Source organism: Trypanosoma theileri (assembly GCF_002087225.1).
Source record: "Trypanosoma theileri isolate Edinburgh chromosome Unknown TM35_Tth_13_V1, whole genome shotgun sequence".
Taxonomy (NCBI): domain Eukaryota; phylum Euglenozoa; class Kinetoplastea; order Trypanosomatida; family Trypanosomatidae; genus Trypanosoma; species Trypanosoma theileri.
In genome coordinates, this window is record NW_021639855.1 from 177547 (window position 1) to 188356 (window position 10810).

Sequence of the window (10810 nt, forward strand, 5' to 3'; positions counted from 1 at the left end):
AAAAAAAAAAAAAAACGTACATCAATTCCGATCATGCTCTGATTTTGTTTTCTTTGCAACTGGCTCATCAGACATATTGATTTGGTTTTTTTTTTTTTTTTGTTACTTTTTTTTTTCATTTTCAGTAAGAGAAAATGTATAAGCAGTATCTTCTATTGACTTAAGAATCCACGGTAAAAACGTTCACCGTATCGGTAACTTGTCACTACACCTCCAGCTGCAGGATCTACAACAGGAATAAATGTACGTGCTGCCAAAAACACTTCCTCTGTTTGTAGTAAAGTGACATGAATGGGTTGATTCTCTTTGTAGATGTGGGTACTTAAGTTTAACTTCTTTCCATGGGTCTTTGGAAGATGTGTTGAGCCAGCAAACCCAATTCCAGCCATAAATGCTGTTGTGGTGGTGGCATCTGGTTGTACAGGTTCTGTACTATCCAAGGTGTAACAGATAATCCCACCTGCTGGAGGATCCTCAAAGTAGAGATCCATCTCTTTACAGCTTATGCAAATACATGGTGGTGGGAGAGTTTGTTGATGTTGTAATCTTTCCCCTTCTTCAAATATCTCTTCACGCGGTCCTCTATTCCATGTAGTGGCGCGGCAACAATCATATACAGCTGCAGAACTACGCACATTGCGGCGTCCGTCACCATTCATTTGTTGATTTCTATCATCTAAAAATGTCCATGCATAAATAAATGCTACATCTTCACTTAGTGGAACTGGTCTTCCACCATACAGGACTCCCTTTTTACGGGAAAATTTGGGTTTTTGTCTAGCCTCTCCAATATACACTAATTGATACATAATATTGGTATTTGGTGGACGTTGTGATTCATCAAAGTACAGCTCTGCACCCAAAGCTCGAATTCGTGCTATGGGTGATGGTATATTAGGATCAAAAAAAGTATGGCCCGCTTCAAAAACAATAAGGTGAGCCTCTACTACATCACTTGTTTGCGATCCATCTACTCCTGATATGGCGATTGCACGGACAGTTACCGGTTGACGTTTACTTTTACTATCCATACCAAATAATATAGTGGAAAGGGTAAAAGGTCCAGTATACAAGAGAGATGGAAATGAACCATCTACACTATATCGAATCTGATCTGGAGTTGTACTTCCCTCATTAGGTGCTATGATAATAGATGTAAAAGTTGTCACCTCACCCTTTTCAGGAATAATACGAGGAGGAAGAGGTTTAAGGTAACTGTCAGTCTGTGGTGAAAGTGCGTATTTACCAGGGTCGCGATAAACATTAATACTTACCTGTTGTTCACTTTCCTGACGTTGTGATTGTTGCTGAAGAGTTTGCAATGCTCCTTGGGTCTCAAGTTTTACCGTAAAAGAGAACTGGTGTACAGCTCCCACAATCTGCAGTGATGGATATACTGTATGTGCGTACACGGTGTAGTTCCCAGGATCATTAAATACCAATGGTGCCGTGTACAGTAAAAACTGATCACTATAGTATTCATCTGTACCGATAAGTTTAACAGTATTATTATTATTCTCAGCATATCCACTGACATCGATTGTATTTTCCTCATGTGGTATATAGTTTACATCCACGAGAATATCACACTGATCCCCATAGGTGGACTTTAATTCTACCTCCAATGGTGATGAATAGATTCCCGGTGAAGGATGGGATGTTAACTCAAATGTACGGCGGCGTGTAAATCCTGGGTAATGATGATACTTATGAGAGACATCACGCCGACGGAGACAACAGAAAAAGTAAATAAGGATTGCCACAATAAGTACAGCGAGAAAACCACATATGGACATAACTGGAATTACTGCATGAGGCCCAAGTGAAGCCATTTCTATGATATCGAGCACAAAGAAAAATAGACACAGAATCCGTCAAATACAGGAAGAATCACTAACAATCAGTAAAAAGAAAAAAAAAACAACAACAACAACAAGAACAAGAAGAATAATAATAATATATAAAGAGCGGCGGGGGAAACACCAAAGAAATCCAGATATCTTGGATAACCGTCTATTTGGTTTCAACCGCCTTTGCGCCCTTTTTTTTTCTTCTATTTTCCTTCTATTCTTCTTCCTTATTGTAGTGTTTTTTTTTTTTTTTTCTCTGCTATCGTCTATTGTTGTTGTGTATTCTTTACCTGCCTATATTTGAACGTTGTTCACAGTGCCTGTCCGTTGTGCGTCGAGGGGGGGAACGCTACCGGCTTTGTTTATATTTATTATTATTTAAATTAATATATGTGAGAAGCAGAAGAAAGAAAAGAAAGAAAGAAAGAAAGAAAGAAAGAAAGAAAGAAAAAGAAATGGTGAAGTGTAGAAATACAGAGGAATAATATTACAGTCCATCAGGCAGGAAAAAAAAAAACACATTTAATATATCTTGGAAAAGGAAAAAAACAGAAGAAAAAAAATAAAAATAAAATAAAATCCGAATGCATAGCAACATTGCGAAGAACCCTCAAAGAAGCAGCAAATTCCATATGAAAGAGAAATATAAACAGCAACACATGGTAAAGTAAACTGCCAATCGAGCGCTGCGAAGGAATAACAAACAGGAGGAGGAGGAGATGGAGGGGTGGGAGTGCATAACACACATAGAAGAAAGGGGATATAATAATAATAATAATAATAATAATAATAATAATAATAATAATAATAATAATAATAATAATAATAAAAGAGAGAAAGAGAGGATCACCGCAGTGGTGGGGTATCATTCCCAAGTAGTAAATGCCGCTTCCGTATAGACAACTGCTGCTGCTGCACGGCAACCTTCTCAATCGCCTCTCGCACATGATGGGGAATTCCAAGTTTGGCCGCCACCTGCGAGACTCTCTCTCTCTCGCCGTCATCATACTCACCATCCGCTACACAAACACACACCGCATCGTATAATAATACACGTGCTAACGCCGCCGGCAATAGAGCCCCTGAAAGCAAAGACGCTATATTCTCTAATACTTGTGGACTACCACTATTACCACTACTACCACCACTATTACTAGTATTATTACTATTACTACTACTAGTATTACTACTACCACTACGTACGGGCCCTGTTGATCCTAATGATGATGATGTTGTTGTTGTTGTGGATAAAGATTGGAATGCGGCTATGGCTTCATTTCGTCTATGCATATCAGAGACTGTTGTGGCTGTTGGGGTTGCAGCAGAGACACCACTTGTGCGGGATGGCATGGCTCCCACAAACTGCATTAACTCCAATTTGGTCTGTTCATCCTGCAAACTGTTACTGGGGAGAAGACATTCAATAAGGCCATGCACATAATTACGCTCAAGTTCCCGCAATTCCCTTCTTTCCCTTCCAGAAACGCAAAAGAGAACAGTTTTAATGTAAACATACGGCATATTACACATCCCAATATGTGGACTGTACTTGGAGCCATAGAGAGTGTCTAGTAAAAAGGCACATCCAACAGCAGGAGCGTAGCAACTATAACTACGAAAAGTTAAACGAAGCATATTATATATATATATATATATATATATACCCTGAGGAACAGCTCCCAAATATTTTATCCAACGTACTACTTCTTCCCTGTCCTATATACGTTAGATTACTGACAGAGTTATGATACCGACCCGGTTCTCTCCTTATCTTTTTCCTTTAGACAAACGAACAGATGTAAGAAGAATAAGAAGAGAAACATACAAATAGAAATAGAATAAAAAGATAGTAAAAAAAATGTATGAATGAGAAAACCAGATAGATAGATATGAACAGACAGCATCTACAATACCGCAGTGTGTGTGTATTGAGAACCGTCCTGTTGCCTCAGGCGCGAGGACCCGCGGAAAAGAACAGAAACGAAATCCACAATATCCCAACACAGTAGCCCAGTCCATTAGATTCTGTGAAGGTAAAGAAAGAAATAACCTTAACACGTCACCAAAGCGTAAAATGCCAAAAAGGACGTAGTCAAAGAAATATATATAAGCCCATAGATGTAGGCAGACCATGGGAGCATAAAATAAAAATTACGGTTTTTTTTTTTCGTCTTTTTCCCCCTCCGTACGCTTTTTTTTTTTTTTTTTTTTTTGCAGAAGGTGGTTCTATGTATTTATACATTTTTATATGAATGTCTGTAATGTATATGTATATACATATATATATGTATGTATTTCTTACCAAAGGCTTTTGTTACTATCATAATCATTGTTTGCTTTCTGTTTCCCTAAATAAACCCCAGAAAGACCCTCATGCACCTCTGCAGTCTCCAGGGGGAAAAAAAGGCACAAAAAAATCATGAAATACCAGTATTTACCCTGGCCTCATTTTGCCTCAAGATGTCTTTTTTTTTTTGTTTTTGTTTGTTTGTTTGTTTTCCACTCATTCACTCACTCATTCACTCACTTACTCAGAATCAACACGCAAGGGTTCATGTGCAGATGTCGCACACACTTCGAGTGATGCTGAGGGAGGTCCCAGTGCGGTCATTGGTTGTTCCTCTTGCTCCATACTTTGTCCACGGGTTTCGGATTCGGTGTGGAGATCGACGTAGTTAAGTAAATACAGATCTTCTTCCGCCTGATGTGCATAATCAAGTGGCTCTGTGTTTCCATTGTGATTATGTACACTACTGCCATTGGCGACAGGCTCACTGTTGGGCACATCCACAACCTTCATACGGGAGGACATGGTTGGTGGAGAACGGTTATTATTATCTTGAAGAGGTGGGCTGTATTCTTGTGGGCTTCGTTCTCTACGAACTTTACTGACAAAGACACTATCCATCATTGGATAACGTTTAGTGACATCTTCCATCACACCTTGAATGGTCTTTAGCATGTATTGCAGTAAAGAGGAACTGATGTCCACAAAACTGTCCAATGTCTGTCCAGTGATCTTTTCAATGTTCATAATGAGATCATTGTATAGTGAGACGAAATTTTCATTTGATTTTACAAAGCTCTCATATGCTTTATCGCGAGTTGCCTCCTGTTTCTTGTATAGTTTGCTTTCACTGATTGGCTTGTTCTTCTTTTCATACTTTCTCTCCTTCTTCACCACCACATCTACTGCTTTCCGGTACTTTTTATGTAAATCACTTCTCGTCTTCCCGGCAATAACGGTTCTTTTTGCCGTCTCACGCAGTGGCCGCAGCAGTTCAATAATCCGCTTATGTATATCACTTCTGTAATTCACCAACGCCTGTCCATCTTTCAACTCACGCATCTCCATTGCGAAGATCCTCGCAGAGTTGTATAATGCACTTCGCGTGTCATTTACTTGTCTGCTAACGGCACTGTGTTCTTCATTGCCGGCCTGTACAGTTGCCGCTGTGGCCATATCTACATAACAGTTCCCAACACACTCAAAGGCAGTCGCTGTATCTGAGACGGCAATAATAAACCTTTTGAGAGAGTCATCAAGTGTACCCAATCTCTTTTTCACCGTCTCGGCATTGTGCATACACTGCTCAAAGTCAGAATCTGCAGAGAACCTTTTAGTTTTGGTCATGAGAATGGGTTTATTCTTCTTATTTGGTATCTTTATCTCTGTCTTTTCTTTTCTTTCTCTTTTTATCTTTCTTCGTGTTGCCCTTTAACACTAGTCTTTTACGTATACTGCCTTTCTTCTTCTTCTTTCCGCTTTCCTCGTCCTATATATGTTAGATTACTGACAGAGTTATGATACCGACCCGGTTCTCTCCTTATCTTTTTCCCTTTAGAGAAACGAACAGATGTAAGAATAAGAAGAAGAGAAACATACAAATAGAAATAGAATAAAAAGATAGTAAAAAAAATGTATGAATGAGAAAACCAGATAGATAGATATGAACAGACAGCATCTACAATACCGCAGTGTGTGTGTATTGAGAACCGTCCTGTTGCCTCAGGCGCGAGGACCCGCGGAAAAGAACAGAAACGAAATCCACAATATCCCAACACAGTAGCCCAGTCCATTAGATTCTGCGAAGGTAAAGAAAGAAATAACCTTAACACGTCACCAAGGCGTAAAATGCCAACAACTACATAGGCAAGGAAATATAAACCTATGGGTTAGGCAGACCATGGGACCATACAGCAAAATATATTTATTTCCTTTTTTTTTTTTTTACTTTTTCCCCTCCGTACGTTTTTTTTTTTTGTTGTTTTTTTTCGTGGAAAGCTGTTCTATGTATCATATACTCTTTTTTTCTCGTTCGTTTTTTTGTTTTTTTTTTTTTGTTTTTTCATGGTCGGTTTTACTTTGATCTTGGTATTTTTTTTTTTTTTCGCTGTTGTTTTTGATGTTTTGTTTGCCTCTTTTTCTACATAGATATATGTATATAGATATATATATATATAGAAAAAGGATATATATGTAGCCCCTACGGACACGGTCAAAAGATATCAATACGAACACGGAAAAGCAAAAGAAAAAAAAAAGCATTTTATAGGAGAAGGAATTATTTTAAAAAAAAATTTCGATACATCACGCATCCCCAGCAACGAATCCAATAGCAGTAATAATAATAATAATGGCAGTTGTCATAACAAGCGCTGCCATTTGTTCCCTTGAAAACCTTTTTCTTTTTTTTTTTCTATCTTTTCCCTTTGTATTTTCTTTTTCTTTTTTTTTGCTTTTCTTGCTTTTTTTTTCTCATTTTCTTCTTTTTTTTTGCTTTTCTTGCTTTTTTTTTCTCATTTTCTTCTTTTTTTTTGCTTTTCTTTTCTTTTCTTTTTTCTTTTTACACAACACTGTTGCTTCTGCTGCCGCCCATTGAGCCGTCCTGCATTAAATGAGCGATGCCGTTCCAATAGCGGAATGTCTGCGATCCCATCGCGTCCATCACTCGAGTCATTACTTCTGCCCGGCGTGTGATGAGTGCTTGGCAGGCCTTGTTTAATTCCTGAGCCTTCTGCTCCGCCTCCACCCGTTGTTTTTCCCGTTTTTCTATTTTCTTTGTGTATTTTGGATTATCGGCGGAGTTGCGGTTTTTCTTTACATCACTCTTTTCAATCTTTTCCACTTCCAGACGTGTTTCATTATATTTCTTAGCGGCACTTTCATACTCCTCCTGCTTCTTGCGAGCCATCTTTGTCAGCATCTTGAGATCATCCGTGGCACTCCCAACATCCTTTGAGAAATCATTAATATACGGTGCTAATGGATAATCCAACTGCACAGATACTTTACTGGCACTGTTCCTGTGATTCACACTGTTCATATCATTATTACTTTCATTCCCAACACTTCCCTTGCGGTTGTTGTTGTTGTTGGTGGCGGCGGCACTTTGGTGTAATCCGACGACTGTGCCGAAGCGATCAATGCGGGCGTGCAGTTCCGGTGGGATGTCGCCGAGGGACAACTGCCGCATCGCGACGGCGAGGTGCTCGAGGGACGCACTCACCGCCCGCACCGCCGCGACGTATTCTTTACTCGCATTGCCGAAGCGTTTGATGCCGTCCTCCACGTTGTGGATTAATAACACCTGCGGGTTGCTGGGATCGGAGCCACCAGAGCCCATTGAAGTGAGATTGAGTTTGTGGAGAATGAGAACTGACAGACGGACTGAGGGATGGGCCTATATATATATATATATATATATATATATGTGTGTTGGTGTGTCTTTTCTTCTTCTTCTTGTTTTGGTGAGATTCTCTTTTTTTTTTTTCTTTGTTGATGTGTATGTAGACAAGCAAGTAAGTAGGTAAGTAAGTCACTAAATAGATAACTATGTAAGTAGGCTATTACTATTACTACTACTATTACTTCTTTTTCTACATAGGGAAGTGAGTGTGTGTGGGTATGGATAGATATGGTATTCAACCCATAAAAGAGGAAAGAAATATGGAAGAAACAAAGAAAAAAAAAANTCAACCCATAAAAGAGGAAAGAAATATGGAAGAAAAAAAAAAAAAAAGAGAGAAAACAAGAAGAAAAAGAAAAAAAAAAGGGAAAAAAAAAAAAAAAAAAAAAAAAAAAAGAGAGAGATAGAGACATATTATGCTTTTTGACTGCAATTAATATTAGGAATTGATGATAATGACTATTCTTATTTTTATTCTCGTCATTGTTGTTAGACCATCCTACCATATATAAATAGATATGTAAATAGATATATATATATTCCTCGAGGAATCTCATCCACTCACTCATCCACTCAAACAAACAAACAAACAAACAAACAAAAGTTGCATATACACAGATCCGTCTGTGATCTCTCCTCCTCCAACAATTCAATCATCATCTCCACCTTTTTTTCTTTTCTTTTTTTTTTTTTGTTCTTTTTATCTTATTCCTTTGTTTTATCAGCTTTATAAAACAAAGCAAAAACGAAAAAAAAAAAAACTTTTCTTTTCTTTTCTTCTCTTCCAAGTTCATTCTAATATTCTTCTTTACTTGACGATGTTGTATGTTTTCTCCTCTTCTTTTTTTCCCTTTTTTTCTTTTTTTTTTCGTTTTCTTTTTTATACTTCTTGCCTCGCATCTATTGATGTTCGTATTATTTTCCATTCTTCTCTTTACTTCTTTCTCTCTTATACATATATATATATATGTTGGTCATTCACACCTCCTCCTGTTGTTACTAATATGCCCCCTCAGCAGAAGGCCATTTCAGTATGGAGAGCTGCAATAGCAGAGAATCCAATAATAATACCACTCATCGTAGTCAATACCAACCGTAATAATAATACTAATAATAACAATAATAACAATAGAAATAATAACAATAATAGTAATAGTAATAATAATAGGTAATAATAATACCAATACTAATAATAATAACAGCAATCCCAATAATAGTAATAGTAATAGTAAATGGTAATAATGATACTAAGAATAGCAATAGGAATAGCTTGGAGGTGGGATAAACAAGAAAATGAAAAATAAACAATCAGACTGTGAATAGAATAATAAGAGAGAAAAAAAAAAAGGCTGAAAGAACAATGCGGCAGCAAAGAGAAAAATACAAACAAAAGAAACAGAGAAATGTCTGTATGTAAATATGCCTGCCACTCCTTGGGGAACCAGCGTCTATTCCTCCTCTCATCCACAGACAGACTCATTCATTTTATTTCTTCTCTTCCAATGTTCTCTCTCCCTATTTATTTATTTATTTATTTATTTATTTATTTATTTATTTATTTTATTATTATTATTTCTTATTATTCTTTATTTTCTTTTTTTTTTTTTCATCTTGCCACGTGGGCCCTCCCCAACCCCTGCAGAGTCCACCCGCAGTGCTGGAATAGAGAAAAAAAAAAAAAGAACATCAACACAACAAAAGATATCAACATACCCGTAGAGAACAGAACAGAACAGCAAGAGCAAACGTCATCATTCAACATCATCATTTATTCATTATCCCCATAAAGATGAAAAAAAAAGATAAAAAAAGAAAAAGATAAAAATGGGGATTCATACGTACATACCAAAAATGAGGAAATGATGAAGGAAAAAAAAAGAAAAATAATAATCATTATAATAAAAAAAAAAAAAAACGCATACATATAGAAGAGAGAAAAAAAGGGAAAGGGGTGCCGTTAGAAGAATTCATGCAAAGAGAAAGAATAGACGACAGAAAGACTAATATATCCCAAAAAGTAGAGTCAGACATATATTTATATTTATATTTATATTTATATTTATATTTATATTTATATATATATATAGCCCTACGGACGCTTAACTCTACTACCCTCAGATATTACTCTTTTACCCTCTTCTTCTTCTCTGCCAGCTATCATTGCCAACAGAGAGAAAAAAAAAGAGAAAAAGATATATATATATATATAGATAGATAGATATAGATATATTCTCCCTTCTTCTTGTTCCTTCATGTGCACCTTTCCTCTTTACTCCCTCCTCCTTTTTTTTCCTTTTTTTTTTCTTTTCTTTTCTATTCTCAAGTGATGCGTTCCTTTTTCTTTTCTCTTTATTTCCCACCTTCCCCCTTGCTAATCATTACTAATTACCATTTACTACTACGATTACTATTAGTACTTCACCTCTCTGTCTACAGCAGGCCTTCACATTATCCATGCCTGTAATGACTATTTATCGTCCATAGACAATAAAATAACGAAAGAATCGCACAACAACAAAAAGAAATAAATAAAAAGGAAAACAAACAAAAAGAGAGAAAATCAAGTAATATATATATATATATATACCCATTAGAGAAAGAAAGAGACACTTATCTGTATCTCTCTCTCTCTCTCTCTCTTTCCATCTCTTTTTCCCTCTTTCTTTCCTTCTCTTCCTCTCGGTCCATCTATCTATCTATCTATCTCCATCTCTTAATAGGAAGAAACAGAGAGAGATAGAATATAAAGATGAATCCCTCGTACTATCACCATTATTCTAATTGCTAGTATCAGTCCTACTACTATTGCTATTGCTATTAGTATCATCATTATTATAGTGAAAACGAAATAATAATAATAATAATAATAAAAAAAAAAGAGCCCATATCATACGTCAATAGAAACAAAGAGAAAAATAAAATAAAAACGAGATATAGGGGGAGAGAGAGAGATGGGAAGGGGAAAGGAGGGAGAGAAAAAAGAGACAAAAGAGAAGAAAAAGAAAAAAACAGATATCTCCACATATATATATTTATTTCTCTCTTCCTTTCTCTCTTTCTCTCTCTTTCCTTCTTTCCTTCTTTCTCTCTCTCGTGTCTTTGTGTGGTCCACGGACGGCTTGCCGCATCAAAACCGCCTGTCATCTCCACAGCAAACACAACCCAATTTTATTCCCATTGGAAATTTTATTCATTCGATCCTCACATTTATTTTTCCCCTTTTTTTTTCCTTTTTTTTTTCGTTGATTTTTATTTTTATTTTTTTTTTTT

The 10810-nt window shown here is 36.6% G+C and overlaps 4 protein-coding genes across 4 annotated transcripts; all 4 read right to left on the reverse strand.

Annotated features, from left to right (window-relative positions):
* Positions 1 to 152: 152 nt before the first annotated feature.
* Positions 153 to 1832, reverse strand: TM35_000131710 (uncharacterized protein; the record flags this gene model as incomplete). The annotated part of the gene is made up of 1 exon (XM_029025387.1): positions 153 to 1832. One exon carries the CDS (start codon positions 1830 to 1832, stop codon positions 153 to 155), a length of 1680 nt encoding a protein of 559 aa, XP_028883233.1.
* Positions 1833 to 2696: 864 nt separating this feature from the next.
* Positions 2697 to 3485, reverse strand: TM35_000131720 (uncharacterized protein; the record flags this gene model as incomplete). Its single annotated transcript, XM_029025388.1, has 1 exon — positions 2697 to 3485. One exon carries the CDS (start codon positions 3483 to 3485, stop codon positions 2697 to 2699), a length of 789 nt encoding a protein of 262 aa, XP_028883234.1.
* Positions 3486 to 4377: 892 nt separating this feature from the next.
* Positions 4378 to 5484, reverse strand: TM35_000131730 (uncharacterized protein; the record flags this gene model as incomplete). The annotated part of the gene is made up of 1 exon (XM_029025389.1): positions 4378 to 5484. One exon carries the CDS (start codon positions 5482 to 5484, stop codon positions 4378 to 4380), a length of 1107 nt encoding a protein of 368 aa, XP_028883235.1.
* A 1213-nt stretch (positions 5485 to 6697) lies between these two features.
* On the reverse strand, positions 6698 to 7477 carry TM35_000131740 (uncharacterized protein; the record flags this gene model as incomplete). The annotated part of the gene is made up of 1 exon (XM_029025390.1): positions 6698 to 7477. The coding sequence occupies one exon, from the start codon at positions 7475 to 7477 to the stop codon at positions 6698 to 6700; it is 780 nt and encodes a 259-aa protein (XP_028883236.1).
* Positions 7478 to 10810: the final 3333 nt, after the last annotated feature.